The 26,131-nt window shown below is 38.3% G+C and overlaps 2 protein-coding genes across 3 annotated transcripts in view; both read left to right on the top strand.

Annotated features, from left to right (window-relative positions):
• GCLM (glutamate-cysteine ligase modifier subunit) overlaps positions 1–10,660 on the top strand; it is a 24,601-nt gene extending 13,941 nt beyond the window's left edge. The window contains exon 7 of one of the 2 annotated variants that reach the window (XM_067040161.1): positions 10,570–10,660. In XM_067040161.1, coding sequence (XP_066896262.1) covers positions 10,570–10,601 — 32 coding nt within the window. In that variant the 3' untranslated portion in view covers positions 10,602–10,660. Of the gene's footprint in view, positions 1–1,475; positions 3,940–10,569 lie in introns of those variants that run through there. The other variant, XM_059070064.2, reaches the window with a different exon arrangement.
• On the top strand, positions 10,570–26,131 carry DNTTIP2 (deoxynucleotidyltransferase terminal interacting protein 2). Its single transcript, XM_059069934.2, has 7 exons — positions 10,570–10,932; positions 11,830–13,469; positions 14,807–14,945; positions 17,778–17,873; positions 18,932–19,096; positions 21,258–21,367; positions 23,631–26,131. The coding sequence occupies exons 1-7, from the start codon at positions 10,861–10,863 to the stop codon at positions 23,722–23,724; spliced, it is 2,316 nt and encodes a 771-aa protein (XP_058925917.1). The 5' UTR covers positions 10,570–10,860; the 3' UTR covers positions 23,725–26,131.

Raw genomic sequence — 26,131 nt, 5'->3', positions numbered from 1 at the left:
ATTTTAGGGCAGGTTCTTTGGCATTCCCAAATCATATTGTATAGATGGTCACCTAATCCTTATCCATAGGGTTGGTTCTGACCCCAGTGGAATCTTTCCATATTGACTGATTCATTCAAAAGACATTTGAGCACCTACAATGTGCCAGTCATTGTTCTAAGTACTAGAAATACAGCACCAAGTCAAAAAGCTCAACCCTCATGGAAATTATATTCTGATGGGACGAGACACAAATTAAGATAAATGTTGTATGTGATAAATGGTGGTGTATGCTATGGAGAAAAGTTGGCTGAGGGAGGAAAGAGTGCCCAGGTTAGGGGTTGTTGTTTTATATAGGATGGCTGGGGAGGCCTCTCTGCTAGGTTACATTAATCAGAGACCTGCAGGAAGGGAGAGAGCCATGTGGGTATCTGGAAGAAGAGTGCTCAGGGAAGAGGGAGCAGCTGATTCAAAGGCCCCAGGGTGGGAATATGTTTGAGGATTTCAGGATACAGCTGTGAGGCCAGTGTGGCTGGAGAAGAGGAAGTGCGGAGGGGAGTGGCAGGTCACAGCCATGGTAGAGGGCTTAGGTATACATGTGGAATTAGAAAATAATAATTTCATCAAGGAGTTGCTGATTAAAAGATAACCACTGGGAAAGATGTTTTAAATGATTGCTGGTGCTAGTGAGGATATGGTAAGATTGGCACTCCAATATTATCTATTAAGTGTAAAGTACAGTCTTTCTGGAAAGCAGCTGGCAATATACTATGTATCAAGCCTTCAGAAAATGTACTTTGACCTTGTCGTTCCATAACCAGGCATGCATTTTAAGGATGTTCATTAAGTATTATTTTTATTAGCAAAATATTAGGAAAAACCTAATTTTTTGACCAACAATAAGAAAATGTATAAATTATATCTGTAAAATGTAATATTGGGAGAATCATTAAAAATGCTTTCACAGAATATTTAATTACCTGGGAAAATATTCATAATATAAGAAAAAAATAAGCAAATTAAGCTATAACTACAGTATGATTTCTAGTTTTTAAGATATGGATAGATACATACATATATACATAAATATATACAGAAAAATAGTTGGATGGAAATACATGGCAATGGAAATGGTCCATCTTTGGTTGATAGGATTATGGGTAACTTTTTTTCCTTCCTTGTACTTTCCTGTATTGTCCCTGGCTGTACATTAGAATCACCTAGAGATCTTCAAAAAATATAAATATCCAGGCTCCACTTACCAGAAATTATGAATTAAACTGGCTGGGTTACAAGTGTAGATACTTTCTAAAGAACTGTCTGGGTCTTTCTGATATTCTGGTTCAGATTCATAGCACACATTAAGGATAAGTATAATTTATATTCAGTTTTGAGGTGTTTCTTTTGTTGTATTTAAATGCTTACCTACATAGTAAAGTGCTTTTGTTTTCAAGTTTAACAGTTTGGGTTTTTATTTGTTGTTTGTTTGTTTTAAGAACTGCTTTCTGAAGCAAGTTTCCAAGAAGCACTTCAGGAAAGCATCCCTGACATTCAAGCACATGAGTGGGTGCCACTGTGGCTACTGCGATACTCAGTCATTGTTAAAAGTAGAGGAATTATCAAATCTAAAGGCTACATCTTACAAGCTAAAAGAAAGGGTTTTTAACTACGATTTAGGATCATAACCTACTGACCTGTATTTTCCTTGAATATAAGATAAAATTGAGATATGTAAAAATCTAATTACTGCCTGTAAATGTGTCATTGAGGCAGATATTCTTTAGTTATATTTGACAATATGTTATCTGTTGAGTTTGAATACGTCTCTTGCTTCCATATCAGTTCACTCACATGAACCACTATATTGTTTTCATTAAACTATTGTTTTCTAATTGAAATTGTCTATAAAGAAGATACTTGCAATATATTTTGCCTTTATTTTTATGACAGTAGAAATCAAGAAAATTTGTTGTTAGGTATATTTTGGCCTAGGCATCAGGGTAATATATATACATATTTTTTATTTCTGAAAAATTCATTAATTGCTTCTTACTCTACAGTATAACTAAGCAATTTAATTACAGTTGTTAAAACAAATACTGGAAGATATTTTTCCTGTCATTGATAAGATGATTATATCTCAGAGTAACTGGAATAGCTGGGATCTACTAGTACTGTAAATAAAAGTCCTTTTCTTCAGTATGTGAATGGAAGCTTAAATTTTTCTATTTGTCCTTGCTTGCAGTTTACCTGTAATGATTTAACCTGTATTCTTGTGCCATATTTGCTCTTGCTGTTATTACAAAGACAAACCAAAGTAAATATGTAAAGGAGACTAGGAGCTTTGAAATTATTGTTTGGGGGTTTTATAAAAGCAACTATTGTTACCTCCAGATTCTTTTTAATTCTCGAGCTGTCCTTAATATTTTGCTACTCATTCAAAAATATTCAATAAGTACTGAGCACTTACCATGTGCTGGGCACTGTGGGTTCTGGAGAGAGGAGGGAGCACAGGGATTAAGAATCAGTTGCGTAAAATATGCCGTATTTGTTCCCCACTAGTAACTGACTACAAGGGACTAAAAGCCAAAAAAAGGGGTGAAAAAAATCTTTAATTCAGGATCATGTTGTCTATTTATATAACTTTGAGACATGGTCTTAACTGTTTAAAATCAAAACAATATAACCCAAACTTTAAAGCTAAAAGAGACTGTAGATCATTTAGTATAATTCCTCATTAGTTTAAGAACCAGAAAATAGCAAATAAATAAGTTGTGACCTCTTTGGTATATACTATGGGTCTTTGTAATTCTATAAATTTATATCTGTAACCTAAAAATAGTTTGAACAATTCTTTAAAAATCTCTTGTATCTTAATTAATACTTTTAAACCATGTATTTTAATACATGGTTTATAAAACTAAGATAATTATACATATACACACACACACACACACACACACACACATGTAACTAATGTATAAAACTAATTTTGCCCAAGTTTTTTCAACTTAGGGAAAAGATCTGTGGTTCCATATTCAAAATAAATACACTAAAAATTGATAAATAAACAAATAAGACTCTTTTCCTGTTCTAAGTAAGGTTTTGTGGTTTACTAGTTGGATAATTTGATCATTAGAATTGCAATGTGAAATCAGCTGATTTACCTGCTAAAACTTTAGACTTTGAGCTTCCTAAAGCCTTATGTATAGCCTTTATATTAATTGTATGTAATGTTATTAAATGTATATAGTTAACTTTTTAATTTGGAAATGTACAACATTTTTTCATGTAATGTAAGTCTTTAAACAAATGCTCATTTTAATTTAAGCTTATACAGTGAATTGGCCAAGATATTTTAAGAGGGCACTTTAATATCACAGTTATTATTTTTTAAAACCCTGGACTTACAAAAATGGATTGTTTGAAAGGTCATTCTGAAAATAGAAAAAAACGTATGTTGCTAATACATCCAGACTTCAGCAGGAGCTTTTTGTGTGTTTTTTCCCCAACTCTTGACAAAGTAGCAAGATTATAGATTCATTTTGTGAAGGGGATCATGTGTGGCTTTTTTTAATGAATTTTTTGTTTGTTTTGCTTCTATACCTTTAATTTCTATTATTGAATAACCTTTTCTTTAAAAAACTGATTTTTTTAAAGGTTTTATCTTCTCTAAGCTGATGTTCACTTCTTTTTTTGGTGAACTATCAGAATATAGTGAATGCTTTTCAAGTATTTAGGGACTTAATGTTTCAAAAGCCATAAAATAGAGTGATAGTACTACCAAATAATTGCTTAAAGCTGAAAGCTAAGTTAACAATAGTGTATATAACAGATATGTTTTCTGGGGAGATGTGTATCCAGTGACCCAAGGTGTAAGTTTTTTTCCAGTAAATATGACAAGGAGCTGCAGCTTGTTATTACATGTCCAAAATACACTGGAGCCTTACTTTAACACAATGTACTGTAACTTGGAATTTTTTCTGTGATGAGTCTGTTTTGAATTCTCGTCTAAGAAACCGTAGTCAACAAAAGGACCAAGGTGTCTTACAAAATATGTTCTCACAGTGTACATTATGAAGACCACATTGTGCCAGTATGATAACAGAGAATTAATTTAGGAATAGCCAGTGCTAGAACTTGAATCACAAATAATAGCTCATAATTTTTCCATTCACAGGAAAGATCATTTTAGACAGCTGTGTGAAATGGAAAATGAAGTTATTCTATTTTGAATGAATGATTCAGACTTCCCTCCTAGAGCCAAGTAGTAACTGAAATAGGATCTTGATTTTCAGTGATAAAGGTCTGTCTTAATTATGTTTGTTTTTAGAGCAGATTTTCTTTCTAACTTTTCCACCCAGATTCAGTATTTGGGAATGTAAGCAGTTGATGTATATATATTGTGTATATATATATATATATATATATATATATATATATAGTATATTGGCTGACAATTCATCTTTCTGCCAAATGTACATTTAGAGGAATTTGAAGTTTTAATGAGAATTTAGTCCATTTGTGTTTTCATACTCAAATATACCAACTTATGATTCCAAATCTATTTTTTTCAAAGTTCCTAACATACCAGAACTTATACCTGTCATTTTCCCATAAAGTTGGTGGCAGGATATGTCAGTTTTATTTTTAAAAAATATGTACTATAATTTTTATTAATTTTTTATAGTTTTCAGAGTTAGAAATATACTTAGGAGGGGAAAATGTTTTAATTAGATAATTCTACTCTTATATGTCTTTAGTAGTGTACTCTAAAATGAAGGCAAAATATAAAGCATTATTAAATGATTATGTTTTTAATTTTACCTATTTATGAATTTAAATTGTGAGTTGTATATATATATATATATTTTTTTTTTTTTTTTTTTTTTTTTTTTTTTTTTGCGGTATGCGGGCCTCTCACTGTTGTGGCCTCTCCCGCTGCGGAGCACAGGCTCCGGACGCGCAGGCCTAGCGGCCATGGCTCACGGGCCCAGCCGCTCCGCGGCATGCGGGATCTTCCCGGACCAGGGCACGAACCCGTGTCTCCTGCATCGGCAGGCGGACTCTCAACCACTGCGCCACCAGGGAAGCCCATAGTTGTATATTTTTTAATTGAGTTGTTTCAATAGTTGTAAGCATCTTGGAACATTATATTGGTTTTGAACTATTTAAACTCAAACTGAGTATGGTTTGAAAATAAATTATGAAAAATAATTAAATACCAAGCCATAAAGTTATTCATACACTCATTCAACAAAGACGTATTGAATTCCTACTATGTGCCAGGCAGTGTGCAAGGTGTTGGCAGACAGAAACAGACATGAAAACAGCCCTATCTTCAAGGAGCAGATAAGTACATTTTGGGGGCGAGAGAGATCTGTACATGAACAAGAGCAATAAAGGGCTGCACTTGTTAATGACAGAAGCAGTGAAAAGGGAGTGGGGTCATGTGGAAGGAATGGGACTGCTGGGAAGCAGGATAAGGACGAGAAAGGCTCCCCTGCAGGAATTAGCCTCAGAGTAGGATCATAAGATGGGATGGGGGTATTCCTGGTTTGTAAATACACTGATATTGAATAATGAACAGTTTATATGTAAACTTCAGAAATCCTGTGAAAACACTTTCTTCAAGAGCTTGTTCTTATCAGATAGAAGGGGATGGCTTCTGGTGAGACAAGAGTAGGTAAGGTTTGAAAAGTCACATTTTATAAAAGAGAGACAGAAACTTGCCCCAATCCCCTAAATATATTACGATACAGCTTATGTAGTTTCACTACCAGAAAAGTCAAACAAAACCTTAATATGTATCCCTCAGCAATGAATAAATGTATAAAATGTCATACAAGATTTCGGTTTGTGTTTTGGTCCGTTATTTTAAGAAGGTTCATGTTTTACAATAAGCATTATTTATTTGGACTCAGCTCTGTTTCCTCTGTTTCTTTGCTCACTGTTGATTCTTGCCCCCTACTCCATTTACATTTACTTTTTTCTTAAGTATATCGTTAGTAATTCTTTCACTGAAGGTCTTTGGGCAGTAAAGCTCCTAGGTCTTGTTTGTCTGAAAATGTCTTTATTTTATTAACAGTCTTAAATCATCATTTGACATTATAGAATTCTAAGTTTACAAACACTTGCACTCAGCATCTTGAAGATAACATTCTATTGATTTCCAGCATTTATACTGTTGCTAATGAAAACCTGGATTTTCTTCCCTAGAAATAATCTGTTTTTCCCTCTGGTCACGTTTTTTTCATTTGAGGTATTCTATTCATTTTTATGTGTATGGAATTAGAATAAAGAAAGAAAATGAAAACTGGCTTCTGAGTTTTCTGATAACACCAAAAAAGTAATCATAAAGGAAAATATCAATAGCCAGATTTAATCAAAATTAAAATCTTCTGTTCTTCAAAATACACTTAAGAAAACAGTGTATTTTGAAACTGTGAAAATGAGAGCCACAGATGGGGATGAAATACTTGTAATAAATATTTCTTAAGAAAAATAAATTGGACATAATCAAATTTTTTCAGTTGCACTTCAAAAACACCATCAAGATAAACCATAGTGGAAAAGAATGTGAAAAAGAATGTATATATATATTTATATATATAACTGAATCACACTTGGCTGTGCAGTAGAAATTAATACAACACTGTAAATCAACTATGCTTCAGTAAAATAAACTTTTTTAAAAACTTCAGAAACACCATCGAGAAAGTCAAAAGGCAACCCATAAAATAGGATAACATATTTGAAAATCATATATCTGATACGAATCTTGTATCTAGAATGTGTAAAGAACTCTTACAGCTTAAGACAACCCAATAAAAAGTAGGCAAAATGTTAGAGCCAAGGCTTGCTTCCCTGGTGGCGCAGTGGTTGAGAGTCCACCTGCCGATGCAGGGGACGCGGGTTCGTGCCCCGGTCCGGGAAGATCCCACATGCCACGGAGTGGCTGGGCCCGTGAGCCATGGCCGCTGGGCCTGCGCGTCCAGAGCCTGTGCTCTGAAACCGGAGAGGCCACAACAGTGAGAGGCCCGCCTACCGGGAAAAAAAAAAAATGTTAGAGCATATTCTTCTCCAAAGAAGACACGAATAGTCAATAAGAATATACAACATGTTCAACATCATTAGTCATCAGGGAAATGCCAATTAAAACCACAATGAAATATAATTAAAATAGCTAAAATTTTTAAAAACTGACAGTACCAAGTGGCAGCAAGGATGTGGAGGAAGCAATTCTTCATAGTGCCGTTGGGACTGTAAAATGGTATCAATACAATCACTTGGGATTTCTTACAAAATTAAATGTACATGTACCATGTGACCCAGCAATTCAACTTCTAGGTATTTACTCAAGAGAAATCATGTATCTGAAATAGCCATATATGAATGTTTATAGCACTTTCTTCATAATAGCTGAAAACTGGGAACAACCCACATGTTTTATCAACAGTTGAATGGATAGTTGAAGTATAATCAGCAATAAAAAATAACTACTGGTATACAAGGTAACATGGATGAGTCTCAGAAATACAGTGAGTGAAAGAAGCTAGACATGAAAATACATAATTTCCTTTACATGAAATTTTTAGAACAGACAAAATTAATACTGACTCTATTATCTGTTGCTGCATCTGGGTACCTCAAGGCTTCTCAGAATGTTGCAGTTAGGATCATCTGGGACTCCAGTCTCTCCTGTGCGCTTGATTGAGGTTGGTCTGCTTCCAAGCTCGCTGGTGAAGTTTTTGGCCTCCCTCACTTCCTTGCCACATGGCCCTCCGCAGCTCATAACAAGCACAGAATGAACAAGTGAGAAACCATAAGATGGAAGCCAGCTTTTTTTGTAACCTAATCTTGAAAGTGACACCCATCACTTTTGCTACATTCTTTTCATTATAAGTCACTAGGCCTAGCCCATACTCAAGGGTATGAAGACCAGAGGATAGGATCATTGGAGACCATCTTACCCATCAAAGTTAATTTAAAAGTAATGTTTTGTATGTAATAATGCAAAATGTACTTTTAGAAGGCTTATGCACTAAAACGTTCATCTTTTGGTTAATGCCTAAAATTCCAGAGAGAGATTCAACCCTTTAAAAGAGTTTTAGTTAGTAAAATATAGACAATCATGGGAGAGTTTCCCTTTGGGCCTGTGTAATAATTACTGTGTTTTTATACTGTATTTTCCCCAAATCCACTTTGGGTAAAGAAGAGAGCAGGTAAAGAAGGTAGAGATAGGGAAACATGGCAGACCTGGTAAGCTCGCATAAAACAAAAACAATACTTTGCAGTTTTGCCCCTGATCAGCAGACCAGCTCAGTCTTCTTATATTATGAATATGTACTAACAATTTAATCTTAGTATTTAATGTTTGTTTCTTGAACCTTTTAGATTGTAAATATTTGGGAGTGGTTTTTTTGTTTCATGTTAAAGGGGCCATGCTTGTAAGTGAACAGTACACACTGGTGTTCTAATACTCTCCCAATTTTCTACACCCACTCCTGTGATCTTAATTTCTATTTTCATGCATTTGCTAATGTTAAAGCTGTCATATATATTAAATGAGTTAATGCATGTAAAGCACTTAGTATCCAGCATACAGTAAGTGCTGTACTATTACTATGATTGATGCTGTTGTCCTCTGCTGCTTTGATCTCCACTACCCACCTGCAGTTGCTTCATCTTCCTTCCTCTACACCACTCCACCTCCTCTTCAAATTTAGCCTGTCTTCTGTTCTTTCTCTTACCTACTCTCGTTGCTACTTGGCCCTACTAAAACTCCTTTTTGCTCCTTACCACATTCCCCTTGACAGTCAATCTAAACTGTTTTCATTCTTCTGAGCAGATGAATCACCTTCTTACAGAGATAGTTATCTACCTCAAATCCCCTCCTCTTCTCCCCACTTTAATTTCCCTGCATTTATAGTCTCTCTGCTTCAATTATCAACTCTTCTCTCTTGCCTCAAAGGAAGGAGCATTCTTTTGTGGCTAACTCCTCCATCTCCATTTTTAAATTCCGTTCTTTAGTTAGGATTAGGCTTGCTGCAAAACACAGAAAACCCCCAAATAACTGGTTTTTAAAGAGGTGTTTTTCTCAAGTGAAACAGCTCTAAAATTAGGCTATTTAGAACTGATACAGCAGTTCCACAACTTGTCAGAAACTCAATTTTTTTCTTTGCTGCTGCTCTGCCATCCTTTAAGCATGGCCCTCATCTTCATGGCACAAGCTTGCTGCTTGAAAACCAGGGAACACAACATTCCACAAAGTGAAATGAAGTTAACGAAGGCAAGGAGGACCTCCTCTCTTTTAAGATGTTCCTAGAGAACTACACAACACTTAATTGATCCGTAATTAGTCCAAACCTAGCTGTATCTGGCTGCAAGAGAAACTATGAAAGGAGCTATTTAGCTGAATGGCAGTGTGCCCACTGAAAACTCTGTACTTTGTGACTTTAAGAAAACAAAATTGGTTTTCTGTTCTAAAGTAAGGGAGATTTGATGAGGCACTCATTCTCATCTCCAACGACTGTTTACTTCCTCAATCCCTTTCCATTACCCTCAAACATATCCTAGCTGTCCACCCTTTATCCTAAAAGAAAAATCAAAGTGTCTCTTGATTCTAGTCATTCTCTTCCTTTCACTGCAAAAACTTTTAAAAAATCTCTCTCCTTTACAATTTAACATTTCTTCTATTCTGCTTATTCCCAATTCCTACTCACCCACCGTTGCACCTTTAAATTATATAGCTTCCTAACTAGCCTCCAAATTCCTGGGCATTTAACATATACATCTTTTAACCTGAACCACGTCTTTAAATTTTATTTTATTTATATTTAACTTCACAATACAAGAGTATATGATTTTTAAAGGTATTATAAATAATGCAAACGTCTCCTTCGGCCATACCCATGGCTGCATTAAGACCTCTGCTGAACAAATGAGAGGATGGATGTAGTAGAGCAGATGATGCTATTTTCTTTTTTTTTTTTTTGAATTTTATTTTTTTATACAGCAGGTTATTAGTCATCCATTTTATACACATCAGTGTATACATGTCAATCCCAATCCCCCAATTCATCACACCACCACCACCCCCCGCACTGCTTTCCCCGGTGGTGTCCATACGTTTGTTCTCTACATCTGTGTCTCAATTTCTGCCCTGCAAACCGGTTCATCTGTACCATTTTTCTAGGTTCCACATATATGCGTTAATGTACGATATTTGTTTTTCTCTTTCTAACTTACTTCACTCTGTATGACAGTCTCTAGATCCAGCCACATTCCAACAAATGACCCAATTTCGTTCCTTTCTATGGCTGAGTAATATTCCATTGTACATGTGTACCACATCTTCCTTATCCATTCGTCTGTCCATGGGCATTTAGGTTGCTTCCATGACCTGGCTATTGTAAACAGTGCTGCAATAAACACTGGGGTGCATGTATCTTTTTGAATTATGGTTTTTTTCTGGGTATATATGCTCAGTAGTGGGATTGCTGGGTCATACAGTAGTTCTATTTTTAGTTTTTTAAGGAACCTCCATACTGTTCTCCATAGTGGCTGTATCAATTTACATTCCCACAGATGATGCTATTTTCCAATTCGTTCGTGTGTAACGGGGACGAGGGCCCTAGGCCACGCCGGGAAGCTCTCTTCCTGCACAAGTCTGCTCTGTCTTCTACCGCACTGTCGTGAACGCTAATACCCGTCTTCTTCTGGCTCCCGGGGTGAGACAGCCTTGGCCTAGGTCTGAGGGGCGGAGGCGGTACGAGTTCGCGAGTTTTCGGGATTCTCGCGGGAAAACGCGAGTGTGGCGCTTCTCTGACGCACTTCCGGAGCGCGGAGGGGGCGCCGCGCTGGCTGCAATTCCGGAAGATGGTGGTTACTAGGTCCGCGCGGCCTCAGGGCGGGATCCAAGCCACGTCCGTTGAAAGCTCCCAGCAGAAGGTAGGAGATCTCAAGTCTCCCTCATTTCTTCTCGCTGCTTCGCAGAACGGTGCTCAAGGAGGTGGGTGGCTCTGGGGTCCCGCGGAGCCTGGAGAGGAGAGGCAGAAAAGCCGGAACTGGCAGCGTGCAGCCGTGTACCAGGCTCCGCGCTAAGCCTGTAACTTCCTCTTCAGACCTCACTAGGGTCTTTTAATGTAATGCTTGGCAGGAAATAGAGATTAGGTAACTTATTTTGCGGTAGTTCAGCTCCGCAATGCAGATGCACAGCTCAGGCCTTTTAATCTTACTGCTAACACCGTACTAAGGAGGATTAATTTCGGCCACCAAGCGTGAGCCTCATTAGCTGGATTGGATGGAGAAGGCACCATTTTCACGTTGGAAGACTGGCTGTGCCCCGACAGCACCTCCTTCTGGCGTGGGGAGGGCTGTGGTGACGCCAGCTAGTAATTCAGTGGCGCTAGTCGTCCGCTGCCTCTGATGTTGCGATGAAGGGAAGGGAGCATTAATTCGCTTAGGTATGAAAACGTAAACACAGCGACCGATTCCATCTTTCGTCTTTTCCTATATGTATGTCGGAATGTAGGTCCACCTAGCATATGTGACTTTGAGTGGAGAAAATTTTCTTTTTCAATTATTTGTTTTCCCTAAAGTCAGATCCAGGACTTAGGTGACGCTAGTGAGGCAGGGCCTGCAAATGCAGAGTCAGATCCAGTAATTAAGTATTGATTTTTTTAAAAAAATTGTGGGTGGTGATGGTTGTTGTTATTGTTTTGAATTAATCTTGTTTACTTAGTTTTCTAGTGCCCTCTTAAAATTTGCTTCTGAGGGGAGTGCCTCATTCACTTTGCTCTTGTCCCAGCCCTACCTAAATCACAATGTATTTTCACTGGCTTATAGAATTCTGCTGCCACAAGAATTCAGGCACATCCAAAAGGCCGGAAGGAATCTCCGTCTGATGACCCAAGTATTGCTGAATCACAGACCACTAGGGAACAAAGTCCAGCTCCTAAAAACAGGAAAAGGAAGAACAGAACTACAGGTTCATTACCAGGAATGAACAAACCTTCTACTGATGGAGAGATCTCTGAAGCAGAGTCAAACTGTTCTTCTGTGTCTGAGGCCCAGGATCCCATTTTAAGAGTAACTAGGAGAAGGCAGATCTTAGTTGCAGGCACCCCAGTTTCCAGTGTAAGGAAAAAGCTGAAAATAACTCTAGTAAGTGAGTCTCATACTGAAGAAGAAGTCTCTGAAGCAGAGTCACATATTTCAGGTATTTCTAGAATTGTGCATCCCACAGAAATAACAGCAAGAACTAGGAGAAGTAAGGCTAAATCCCAAACTGATCCACACCAAGAATTCCATGTGGAAGCTAATTCTGATGCTGAGTCATCATGCTCAGACATTTCTTCATTTTCTGGAATTGCAACTAGGAGAACAACAAGGAGTATGCAAAGGAAATTACAGGCACAAACTGAGGAGAATGATACTAAGATTGTACCAGGAAATGAAAAGCAAATCATAAATACACCTGTGAATTTAGAGGGCTCAGATACCAGGCGAACTTCTTCTCGTTTACTAGCAAGATCTCTTTCTCAGATAAATAAGCCAAATATCTCTAATAATGAAACTTATGATGACCCTGATAATGACTCCTTCTTTGGAAATTCAGGAAAAAAACGAATAGTGCAAAAACACCAAAGTTTTAAAATAAGAGAGGAAAAACAGGACAACGTTTCACCTCTCAAAGAAACAGAGCAGAATTGTAAGAGTTTAGATGAAGAAGCGAAAGGAATAATAGATGCGGGAAAAGAAATTAATGAGAAAAATTCTCAGTTGAAGAGTCTTTCTGAACTTCAGGACACTAGCCTTCAGCAGTTAGTTTCGCAAAGGCATTCAACCCCCGAAAGTAACAAAACCACCTCAGCATCCTCAAACCTGAACTGTGAGGCTGTAATGAAATCATTAGCTCAAACATTTGCAGTTGTGGAAGTGGACAGATGGAATGAAGAGAGAAACAGCAGCATAAAAACAAGTGACTGGACAGAACTTGGTGATGGTGGTGATAGTGATGAAGAAGAAGAGTGCACAGTTATAGGTGTTGGTGAAGACATGAGCAAAGAAAGGGATGTAGATTTTGAGTGTGATACCAAACTGTGTGAACTTGAGCCCAGCACATCTCAGGATAAAGATGATTGTGTTTTATTAGTTCTCAGCAGTGATGAAAGCCAGCAGTCTGAAAACAGTGAGAATGAAGAGGACACTGTGTGTTTTGTTGAAAATAGTGGTCAAAAAGAGTCATTAAATGGAGACTCAGAAAATACAGCACGTGACAATGCATTGTTTGTAATTGACACAACTCCTCGATTGAGTGCTGATAAAAATTTTTACTTGGATGAAGAAGACAAGGCAAGTGAGGTTGCCACTGAGGAAGAAGAGGAGGAGGAAGAAAGTGAAGAAGAACCGTCAGACAGTGACAGAAGTAAAGATAATGAGTTTAGTGATGAAGACAACTTACTAAATAGCACAAAATCTAAACTGTAAGTTTTATCTTTATTTTTTAAAGTAAGTTTTTGATACATGTTTGAAGTGGCTTTACCATAAAAATATTACAGTCATAGAAATTGAAAAAGTTATTACTTTGGGTTCTTTATGGAAGAGCTTTTTTATCCAGCATTTCCCTTGTTTATGTGGGTATCTTTGTTAGTCATATTTTGCCCACCAATGAGAGCTAAAAGTACTCCGTTTGGTGGTATATTAAAAATCATATGTTAAGGTTTTCTTGCATGATTATTAAGAGCAACATATAAAAGGGAATGGAGGTAACTTGGTTTTTTCTACATGTTGATTGTAGAGAAATTGAAAAATAGAGGAAAACCTGAGAAAAACAATAACCTATAATCCCATCTACCACCCACTGAAAAGCAGTCTTTGGGGGCTGTTTCTTTAGTTTCTTTTTGTTTTTGTTTTTCACATTTGTTTTTCCTAGGCACAGGCCCTTGGTGGCAGTGTATCCACTGGAAATACAGGTATCCTTGGTAAGGATCTATCCATTAACAGATGCCCAGTCTTCACTCTAAACCAGTGAAATCTCTGAGGCTAGTCTCAGGTGTACTTATTTTTTAAAAGCCACACCCCCTCCCCAGGATAATTGTAATGTACACTCAGGGTTGAAGAATCACTGCCAAGGCACTACAATTGAATGATTTCACTTTCCAGTGGAGGTTGATTATCAAAACTTTCAACTGCTCAGTTTATATGAATAATTAGGAAAGAAACTGACTGTAAGTCCAAGTGTACTTGTTTATAAAAAGGACTCTTCAGTAATATAAAGTAGAAATTTTTATTACATAAATATAGCAGGAGCCCAAGCCAACTGCAGAAGATTCTGATTAGGTGGATCTGGGGTATGACAGTTATATTTTTTTTAAAGCTCCAGTGGAAAATACAAATGCTCGTTGTTTAACTCAGTGATTTAGAGGCACTTAAATGCCCTTAAATTACCCAGGAAAACATTTCAAATTTGGATAACTTAGAAGTTCGGAGTAGAAGACCCTGTCTTTCTCATTGGCTTTGGAGATGGAAGTATGTGGACATATATTAACTCACTACCTATACATGAAGTTGAGCTAAATTGCCAGATGTATTTCCTCCTCTTTTCTGTAATTCTTTCTTTATAAAATCCCTTTATGAAGTCTGTTGTCATGTAATATGGCCTTAATCCTCTTCCAAGAAAAACTAGGGAATAAATTTTGATGTGCTTCCAAAAGGCTTAATTCATTATTCATCCCGTAATTTTCTTCTAAATAAAAATACAGTCTCAATTGTTTCCATTTTGAATTACTAAATGATCTAAAAGTGATCATTTCTCTTTCAGTCTGAAGTTGACTAGCAGCAGCATAGATCCTGGTCTGAGTATTAAGCAGTTGGGTGGTTTGTATATTAATGTCAATGCAGACAAGCTACAGTTGAACAAGAGAACCCTAACACAGATCAAGGAGAAAAAGAAAAATGAGGTAAGTTGCACAAAGCATCCCATTGGTTTTCATAGAACTAACCAGTCACTTCTAGAAATGATTAGTCCTTGGTAAGAGACTAATTTTCCTACAGTGCAACCACATTAGCCTACTGTGCTTCGTTTTTCCCTCTTTCCAGGACAGTCATTTCTTCTTTTTTATTATAAACTCCCAGCTATAAAAGATGAGACTTGAAAACTAAAGTGATATAGGATCAGTGTTACTCTTCTTGCAGTCACCAGTTATGATCCCAAGGGTTGTGTTTTTTCTTTTCTTACTATACTTTTAGTTCTTAACTGCTTTCTGTGTTGAAAATCTGAAAGCTGTGAGTGCCCACTAACCCCACCAGGAAAAAGAGCACATGTGCGCATAGACATAACATTGTACATATATTTTCAGAAAGAAATTGCAGGTTAGGTAACCTCATCCAAACCGTCAGTTTCAGCTGTCACCTTGAATGACTTCCAAATCTTTAGTATCAGTATTTTCTAGCCTTGCAGCCTACCCAGGTCTTTAAATCCAGGTGCCTATTGTTTGTTCATTCAGATGTGCTCAGCACTTGACTTCACTAATTGCCCTTCTCTTCCCTACCTAAACCAGTTCCTCCTTTTGCAAGGGAAAATCTGTTTCCCTTTTGCAGGCAACAACTAAGCCTAGGGGATGGTGCTTATATACTTTCTACTCTGCCCCCTCCTTTCCACCCCACTGTCACTGACTAGTGACATCTGTTGTGTTTTTCATCTAGACTATTGTAGTGGCCTCCTTACTCTTCTTCAAGCCATCCTCCATGGTCTTGCTCTATTTCTTTTTCTAAAAATACAAATCTGACCATGATATTCTGTTTAAGTCCTGTAGTGGTTCCTCAGAGCATTCTAGGTGCCTCTGTTCCTCTAGCTCTGACTGTCCACCTGCTATGTTCTTACCATTGAAAATTACTATAGTTCCCAGAACACACCCTGGTCTTTCCCAGGCCAAAGCAGAGATTATAAATCACAACCTTTAGGAAGCATTCTTTGACTTTAGTCCTTCCCCCTACCTCCTCTCTGCTTCTGCAACACCCAGTATAGATCTAAGTGATTATTGATCATGTGGTATTCATCGTTATTTTACTGTCTTTTATCTCTGGGCTGGATAATTCTTTATTGTGGGAAAATGTCCTGTGCCTTGTAGGATGTTTTTAGCAGCATCCCTGGCCACTACCCCATAGATGCCAGTAGCATCCATCTCTACCAGTGCACTGCCCCCCCCACCTCAAAATGTCTTCAGATATTGCCAGTTGCTCTCAGTTGAGAACCATTCTAAACCCTACTATAGTACTTGACACACAACCAGCTCTTAATAATCTATTAAATAAATGTCATGCTCTCTTCTCAGACTGATAGGAAAGTCTAGACTGCTACTGTGCTACCCAGCAACTTCTAGTCCTGAACCTGAATTGAGGATTTCTGAATTGATAATTGACTTCTAAATTGATAATTTCAAATGTTAATGACCAAATTAATATTTGCTGTATTCCTGTGAACTGTTTTGAGGGCTAAGGAGCAGCTGTGTTTAGTTCTTGTACTGGGGAAATGACTACCCTGAGATTCCTTTTAGTCACATACACACTATTAAGACAGTATTTAATCACCCTAGGCAAGTAACAAAAAATGCAGAAGACATTTAGGAAAAGATTAACAGATCTGACTACTTAAAATTTTTAAACGTACGCAAATAAAAACACCTTAAAGACAAGTAAAAGACCACAGGTTAATACCAAGATACAAAATACATTTCTACAAGTTAATAAGAACACAACCCTGTATAAAAATGAAAAATAACCCCCCCAAAATACAGGCATTCCACAGAAGAAGACTTATATTACAATATATAGCTAATAAATACACAAAAAGATGATCAACAGCAAATGGAAACATTCATGAAGTACCACTGGCAAAACACAAAAGGATAATCTCCTGCGTTGGTTATGTAAAGAAAATGGTACTGATCAACTCTTGGTAGGAGTTTCTACTACTTGGGATGCAAGGCAATTTAGTAGTACCTATCAAAATTTAAATGACACATTTTTGAATCTGTTTTACAGAAATAATCACAAGTGTGCAGAGATGATGTTTACAATGTTTCATGGAAAAAAGTTTAATGGAGACTTATTAAACTAAATATCAAGAAGAAAAATTGTGCGTTCACAGCTGTTAAAAAGAATGAAGTTGATTTTTGTGTGAATTGACATTGAAAGAGCATCTTTGATATATTGTTGGGTTGCAAAGAGCAGATTTGCCTGATGGCATAATTTCATTGGTATACCATAAAAAGCATATGTTGTTTAGTCAAAATCTATACTGCTGTTCCTTATCAGTAGTCTAGCTGGTTTCCTCAGATCACAGAAAGCTTCTTTACCAACATCGAAGAACTTATTAAAGCCTAGTCAGGTTTTTTTCCAGGGAGTTCAGGAACTCTATGGCAGTGTTCCTATTGTCTTTCGTTTCCAGTTGGTTGGTGCAGGTGGCTGGTTGCAAACCAGTGAAATGCAAGTGGACACATTAACATATATCTGGTGTGTGCAGATGCAGATTAGAAAAAGAAATTTAAGATGAATATTGATTTTATAGATTCCCTAAAATAACCCTTCAGTTTGTCTCCTAAAGCATTTTTATTTTCATATAATTTACAAATTTAAGGACAGGAGCAACTTTGCAGTAGTATGTTTGTCTATAAAGAAGGTTAATATATCTGGAGTAGTCATCAGTGTGGGAGATGTTTCCTTTATAAGGCAATAATGTTGAAACAATAATGACATTCTGACATTTTAAAACCAATTTAATATTTTTGCAGCTTTTGCAGAAAGCCGTCATTACTCCTGATTTTGAAAAAAACTACTGTGTCCCACCATATAGTGAATCAAAGTATAAACTTCAGAAAAAACGCAGAGTGAGTACAGTGACTCATTATTTAGAATGTTTAATGTGTTTGACTATATATGTTCAGTTTATCTAACATGGCTGTACAATTAAAATGTATACGTTTCCAGAGAAAATTGTTATAGATATCTAAGAGCCCGTAAAATACAGTTCCATAAACTATGTTTCATATAGATTTTCACAAAGTGAAAGCTCTTTTTTACCTTCCTAAAAACAGTGGCAGCCAGTATATGAGGTCACTGTCCACACCACACCTTTTGGCTTATAGGTACTGTTCACAGAAGGCTGGGAGCTCTGTTATGGGCTTTTGTAGGGAACTGAATGTAACCATTAAAAACACTGGCCTGTTTAGTCTGCCAAATGAAAGCATAGAAAGTATTTTCTTTAGTAAAACACAGGGGACTACTTCCATTTCAACTAATAAGGATAAAGAAATCATTGAGAGAGCTTTAGAGGAAATTTGAGGATGGTGCTCCAGTAATGTCACTAATATGACCAGAGCACCCTGGCACATGGTAAGCACTCTAATATTTGTTGTGTGAATGAACAAAAAATGAAATTAAGCAAATAACTTGCTAGGAGTTTTCAAAAAAATAGAAAGTTTTTGAGTTTTAGAAATAATAGAAATTTCTGGACTTGCTGGAGTGAGTAGTTTTCTGAGACAACTCAGTGACTCAGTAAAAGTGTTAATGTCTACATAAAAGTTCCAGAAGTCAAAATGTTTTTTATACATTACATCTTGTGTAGGGTATTCTAGACAATAAAAATTGAAGCTGTGGGTTACTCTCCCAACAAGTCAGCAGTTCTTACTGAGATACAAAGTAAATTTTAAGGAGCCCTCATTTATGAAACTGACAGTGCTGTGCCTAACTTATCAGAGAAATCTCTTTTTGTGATCTAATCATTTTATGAAAGGTGAATCTGGAGACTAATATATACATTCCTGTAAAGTAACCTTATTTGTTTTTCATGAAACTTTCTTTATAATCTTAGGGGGAGTGAGGTATAGTTTATATACTGCTTATTAAAATTAGAATTCTCTAATTGTTTCTGAAATTTGAATTTCAGCAAGAGCGACAAAAAACAGCAGGTGATGGCTGGTTTGGTATGAAAGCTCCAGAACTGACAGATGAACTGAAAAATGATCTCAAAGCACTGAAGATGAGAGCTAGCATGGACCCAAAAAGGTTTTACAAGAAAAATGATAGAGATGGCTTCCCCAAGTACTTCCAGGTATGAAGCAAACAGAATAATGGTAGTGATGTTCTGAGGATTTTAGTTTGGAAAGCACTATAGTGATTTGTTTACTCTTAAATGAATATTTACAGAGCACATCTGCTTGGGCCGTATAATAATGGCCAGAACCCAATTCAGACAGCCACCAGCTTGTAGTGGCTTTCCATATAGAAAGACGGTGTTCCGGACGGTAACTAGGTTTCCAAACGGTAACTAGCTTTTCATAATTTCTTCTCTAAAAATTATGAAACCTATAGATGGTTTATGTACCATATATGAGTATTATTAGCCTAAGAGCAAGACTCCTTGCAGGATGGGGCAGGAAAGAGGGACTCATGTACACCAAACTCTTCTTTTTTTCAAGGTTCTTTATTCTGAAAACAAGTTAAAAGTTGGTTTCCAAAGTGTTTTCAGATGAAAGTCCAATTGATTCACCCTCTGGTAGCTCTCAAGTTCATTTCGTTCTTCTTGGCTACCTTTCTCATGGATTACTGTAATAGTCCTTTGCCTCCAGGTCTGCTCTCCCTTTTGGTCCATCCTCTACAATGTAGGCAGTCATCTTTCCTTTAAAAAATAGCAATCTGTTTTATGACACACCTCTGCTCAATGATAATCAAGATACTCAGTGGTACCCTTCAGTGATTCTTATAATCTGTAGGATAGAGTGTATACCCTTTAATGTAGCCCTTCACCGTGTGCACCCAAACCAGCTCACCACCCCTTTTTTGGTCACATAGTTTCCTCTTAAGCTCCAACACACTCAGCTACTCAGTCTTCTCAGATATGCAGACTGGTCTAGTCGTTCTGACTTTACAAGTGTTTGGCTCTGCCATGTTTGCTTGGTGAAATTTTACCCATGCAAATCCAAGCTAAAACGTCATCCTTTGTTAAACCTTCTTTACCTCCATTAGGTAGAATTCGCCATTTAGTTTTCAGAGCATCTAGAGTGTTTTGTTCAGCATAATATCAGGTTATGCTTTAATTTTTTAGTTGTGTACCTTTGGATCTTCTTTGAAACTCTGGGGGCTTCCCTGGTTAAGAATCGGCCTGCCAGTGCAGGGGACATGGGCTTAAGCCCTGGGCTGGGAAGATCCCACATACCACGGAGCAACTCATCCTGTGCGCCACAACTACTGAGCCTGCGCTATAGAGCCCACGAGCCACAAATACTGAAGCCCGCGCACCTAGAGCCTGGGCTCTGCAACAAGAGAAGCCACCACAGTGAGAAGCCTGTGTGCTGCAACAAAGAGTAGTCCCTGCTCGCCGCAACTAGAGAAAGCCCGCAAGCAGCAACGAAGACCCAATGCAGCCCAAAAAATTAATTAATTAATTTTAAAAGTTATTTTAAAATTAAATTAAATTAATAAATAAAAAATTTTTTAAAGACTGGCCCCCTTGGGCTTCCCTGGTGGCGCAGTGGTTGAGAATCCGCCTGCCGATGCAAGAGACACGGGTTCATGCCCCGGTCCGGGAAGATCCCACATGCCGCGGAGCAACTAAGCCCGTGAGCCATGGCCGCTGAGCCTGTGCGTCCGGAGCCTGTGCTCCGCAACGGGAGAGGCCACAACAGTGAGAGGCCCGCATACCACAAAAAAAAAAAAAAAAAGACTGGCCCCCTTACCGGCAGGGACCAGATATTCTTTGTCTTTGTTTCCCTAACACCTAGCACAGTGCCTGGCACATAGTAGACATTGTAAATTTTACTTGGTTGAACATGTGAACAGATGCAGAGTGGTCAGTAAGAAGGTTCTAAGTTGGCAGCAATTCTGATAACCTAGGAGATCAAATAAGTATATAGTAGTAGAATGTATGTGTCAATTTCGTTAAATTGGAAAACTAAAACAAAAGACTTTATCTGTCCCACTTTTCCTCCTCTGTTTAGACTATTCATTAAGAATTAACTGTGTAGCACTTATATAAAAGGAATTTTGAGTTTACTGTAAACTCTAATGAAGAAATGTCATTAGTAGGACCCAGTGCAGATTGAATAAGTGATTTTTTTTCTTTAAGAAACGGCAAAACTAATTTTAATACTGGTAAATAGTAAGCTGTGTTTTCCATTACCTTCTATAAATATACTTTGTTAGAGGTACCCTGAGATATGAAAGCTACTTGGCCTTCAGGTATTGCATGACTTATTTCAATCAATCATTCATAGATTGGAACCATTGTTGACAGTCCAGCTGACTTCTACCATTCACGAGTTCCTAGGAAACAAAGGAAGAGAACTATTGTGGAGGAACTGCTGGCTGATTCTGAGTTCAGAAGGTAAAGGAATTTATGTTTCACTTTATAATATGTTTGCTTTCCCTTAGAATATGCATAAACTTTAAATTCAAGATAATTTTTAAATGCTTTAGCACAGAGTTTCTAAACAGCAGCACTATTATATTTTTTGGATGGAATAGTTATTATGGGGGACTGTCCTGTACATTGTAGGATCTTTAACAGCCTCCCTGGTGTCTATCCACTAGATGCCAGTAGTGCACTCCCCTCCCCCGCAATTCATGACACTCAAAAATGTCTTCAAGCAGTTTCAGGTGGCCCCTGTGGGGCATAAGCATTCCCAATTTAGAACCACTGCTTTAGAGGGAAGCGTGAAAGTATTTGGCTGACTAGAGGAGAAAGCCCACAGAGGAGGCTGGGAAAGAATAGCCAGGGAGACATGAAGAAAACCAGGAGAGCACAGTGTCGTAGAAGTCAAGGAAAGGGACTTCCTGGTGGTGCAGTGCTTAAGATTCTGCCTGCCAGTGCAGGGGACACGGGTTCAATCCCTGATCCAGGAAGATCCCACATGCCGCGGAGCAACTAAGCCCGTGCACCACAGCTACTGAGCCCACATGGCACAACTACTGAAGCCCGCGCACCACAACAAAGAGCAGCCCCCACTTGCCACAACTAGAGAAAGCCCACGCGCAGCAACAAAGACCCAACGCAACCAAAAAATTAAATAAACGGCGGGAGGGGGGAGTCAAGGAAAGAGAACGTTAGGAGCAGGTATAAGCTGGAGGGAGTGGTTAACAGTAATAAGTGCTGCTGAGAGCTCAGTGGAGATAAGAACTAAACACTTTGGATTTAGTACATGCAGGTCACAGTAACCTCGGCAGAAGGAGTTTTCAGGGGAGTGATGGGGAGGAAAGCAGACTGGAAGGTACTTGAGAGTGAGTTGAAGAAATAAGAGATAAATCTTTGAAGAAGTTTGGTTTTGAGCAAGAAGAGAGAGTCACAGCTAGAGGATGGAGTTGCTTTTTTTTTTTTTTTTTTTTTTTTTTCCTGAGATGGGGTCAATTTGAGCATGTTTAAATGTCCTTGAAGTAGGTATGTGTATAGTATAGACTTAAAAGCATACCTCATAGAAACCTCTGCTGAACTTCCAGATACATTTAATAGCAAAAGTGAAAATGTTTATCAAGGTTTTTTAAACTGGTGTTATAGACATGGAAAACAAATTTAACTTGAGTGTTATGTAAACTATTTAATGAGTCTGGTTCATTGCTTGTTTTAGGAACAAGCAATGCTCTTTTCTCACTTCTCTCTCCTTGGAAATCTCATCCCCACAAAGTTGTATTAATCTATATACTGTTGACTTTCTTTTTTTTTTTTTTTTTTGCGGTACGCGGGCCTCTCACTGCGGTGGCCTCTCCCGTTGCGGAGCACAGGCTCCGGACGCGCAGGCTCAGCGGCCATGGCTCACGGGCCCAGCCGCTCCGTGGCATGTGGGATCTTCCCGGACTGGGGCACGAACCTGTGTCCCCTGCATCGGCAGGCACTCTCAACCACTGCGCCACCAGGGAAGCCCTGTATATTGTTGACTTTCAAATGCGTATGTCTAGTCTAGATCTCTCCTGAGTCCAGAGCCCATAACCAGCTACTGCCTCAGGAATATCTAATGGGTATCTCACAGGCCCCTCTAAGAGCTAACTTGGGGTCTACTGACCTCATCCTCTCTGTACATTCTGGTCCTCTCCCAGTGTTCTGTATCTCATGACCAAACGGCATCACCCTCCATCCATCCATCCATTAGGGCAAGTCCTGATACCTCTTCTCCCTTCAGTCCCATGTTCAAACTGTCAGAGTCCCTCCCATTTTCCTATCTCTCAAGCCTATTTCCTTCCCCACAGAGGTGTGTGGTACAAGGTGATTGAGTCTTTGCTTACTTAAAATTGACCTATATTTTGTAATCTTCATGATGGCAATCTCAGAAATTACAGCATGGGTCTCTAGTGGCTGAAAGTTTTCAAAAGCCTTCCTCTACCGTTGCCATTTTTTTCTTACTAGAACTCTGAGGGTAGGGACTACTATGGCTGGCTGGTTCACTGCTCTGTCCCCAGCACCTAGTATGGCTTCTTACACATGGTGGAACTTAGTGCACATGTGATGAATAGATAGTGAAAATGCAAAAAAAAAAACAAAAACGAAATTTAGAAGTGCCTCCCCGCTGCTGCCCCCCCTCCCTGCCAAAAGGTTACATTAACTCCTAATGTTTGGTTTGTCATACTTTAGAACTTAAAGCTTTGGTTTTTCTTTTTAGATATAACCGAAGGAAGTACTCAGAGATTATGGCTGAAAAGACAGCAAATGCAGCAGGAAAGAAGTTTCGGAAGAAGAAGAAGTTTCGCAATTAAGATTCACCAAGCGGGCTTCCCTGGTGGCGCAGTGGTTGAGAATCCGCCTGCCGATGCAGGGGACACGGGTTCGTGCCCCACTCCAGGAAGATCCCACATGCCGCGGAGCGGCTGGGCCCGTGAGCCATGGCCGCTGAGTCTGCACGTCCGGAACCTGCGCTCCGCAACAGGAGAGGCCACAACAGTGAGAGGCCCGCGTAACGGAAAAAAAAAAAAAAAAAAAAGATTCACCAAGCAAATCACAAAATTTTATATCTCCCCTTTATTTATTACTAAAGATATTTTGAAAACTAACATGACCATCACATAAATTAACATGGCCTGGCCCTATTTATATATAGGGATTTCTCTTTGGAAAAAGTTGATTTTAGAGAAGATTAATCACATGCCCCTTGGGATAAAAATAGGGGTGTCCACAAAGGATCCACTCATGCTTAGACCCTTTGAGGATGTATTAAAGGAAAATAACCTCAGTCATTTATCATTTTTGTAAAGTTGTCAACATTTGGTTATTTAAAGAACATTTAAAACATTTAGAAAATATCAAGTTTGCTAACATTCAAAAATTTTAAAGTAATATCAAAGATATGTGAGCAATATTGTAATTATTATGTAGAGATGTGTGTGTAGGGGGGAGATGGTGCCCTTTTGTCAGTTGCACATTCAAGTCCAGAATATTGGTGAAGCTGGGATACAGAGATCATGTTGCCAGTATAAGTCACAGTTGAAACCAAAGAAATGTTAAAAGTGTTCCATGGGGCCTTCCCTGGTGGCGCAGTGGTTGAGAGTCCGCCTGCCGATGCAGGGGACGCGGGTTCGTGCCCCGGTCCGGGAAGATCCCACATGCCGCGGAGCGGCTGGGCCCGTGAGCCATGGCCGCTGAGCCTGCGCGTCCGGAGCCTGTGCTCGGCAGCGGGAGAGGCCACGGCAGTGAGAGGCCCGCGTACCGCAAAAAAAAAAAAAAAAAAGTGTTCCATGACCAAAGAACTAAATGAAGCTATAAAAAGGACTTAAAAGATAGACTACTTGAAAAATTGGGGTTAAAGGTAGAAGCAGGAGAGCTATTTTTCCTTCTTTAGCAACTGAAACAGGAGGAAAGATAGATTTTATCCAGATTCAATGTTGTGTTCCAGTGAAGTAGTATTAATATAATTTTAATTTGGCCAAGAGGTAAAGTGGCCCAGCCTATCTCGTCTCCAGTGGCAGAAATATACATCCTGGCTAAAGCAACTCATGACACCCAAGGAGTGTTGGTCATTTCTGTTAATGCTTCTTGGTGGGTTACTGCTTCCTTTATGTAGTTATTCACGGGACATCTATTTTGTATCATACTGCTTTCTTGGGATTTCAGTAAATAAGAAATCTATTTTGTGTTTACTGCTTGGGATCATAAGCAGCCTAGTAATAAAACAATGACATTCATAGGTGGAGTTAGTGAAACATCTCTATCTGTTTCTCTTATAGAAAAGGTTTTATTCCAAGAATATTAAGTTTTGCCTTCTGGGTAAAATAAGGACCTGCTATGAGAGAATTAAGTATCAAAACAATAAATAATTTACCCTTTACACATTCTTCCAGAAGGAGACTGGAACTCCTGTTGTTAGTAGAACGTTTCTTCAGCTCATGCTACTATGCTATAAAAACAGTCAAAGCTGTCAATCCTTTTGTCTGGTGTTTCTTGGTGCAATTGAGGACTTAACGCAGTTTTTTCTCAGGCTCAAGGTATGTGTCAACTTTTTATCTATTCATAACTTTCATGCTGGTTTCTGACTAGTGAATGCTAGAATAGGCTGAATTATTTTATACTTCAAAACTGCAGTTATGACATATTTGGTACATTATAGTGCATTTTACAGGGAAAGCAAAATTGAAGAACCCTAATCCTTCCCACACAGAGCAGCATTAGAGCTCTCTGGATTGGAAAACAGTGATGAGGAACGAGAACTGAATCTAAGCACCAAGTTCAGCTCTCACTAACCCACCTTAGAGGTGCTCACAGTACGTGTTTTGAGTACCATTGACTTGAAAAAAACGGGGGTTAGGGCGCTGAACCCCATGCAGCTGCAAGTCAGAAACGTTAACAGTAGGCCCTCTGTGTCCACAGTTCTGCATCTGAGAACCAACTGTTCAACTGCTTGAAGATCATGTAGTATCAGTACTTTAGTATGGATTTATTGGAAAAAAATCTGTTTAGTGGACCTGCCCAGTTCAAGCCTGTGTTGTTCAAGGGTCAACTGTGTTACAGTTACATTTTAACATGTTCTTTTTTTGTCTCCATTGATTCTTTTTTTAAAATCTTATATGTATTTTTGTAAGCCACATAAGTAACTTGGAACAAAGTAGAGAGTTATCAACAAATGTAAAATACCTTATTCAGTAAAATAAACTGAAATGCTTCAACTAAAAA

This window comes from Kogia breviceps, chromosome 1 (genome assembly GCF_026419965.1).
Source record: "Kogia breviceps isolate mKogBre1 chromosome 1, mKogBre1 haplotype 1, whole genome shotgun sequence".
In the NCBI taxonomy this organism is placed as follows: domain Eukaryota; kingdom Metazoa; phylum Chordata; class Mammalia; order Artiodactyla; family Physeteridae; genus Kogia; species Kogia breviceps.
This window is presented reverse-complemented; position numbering and strand designations above follow the sequence as displayed.

Bases quoted from the DNA above. Each gene is read 5' to 3' on its own strand.
- DNTTIP2 (XM_059069934.2), top strand. From the start codon at position 10,861: ATGGTGGTTACTAGGTCCGCGCGGCCTCAGGGCGGGATCCAAGCCACG. The intron at 13,470-14,806 runs GTAAGTTTTATC...TTTCTCTTTCAG, and splicing joins AATAGCACAAAATCTAAACT to TCTGAAGTTGACTAGCAGCA. The intron at 21,368-23,630 runs GTAAAGGAATTT...TTTTCTTTTTAG, and splicing joins GCTGATTCTGAGTTCAGAAG to ATATAACCGAAGGAAGTACT.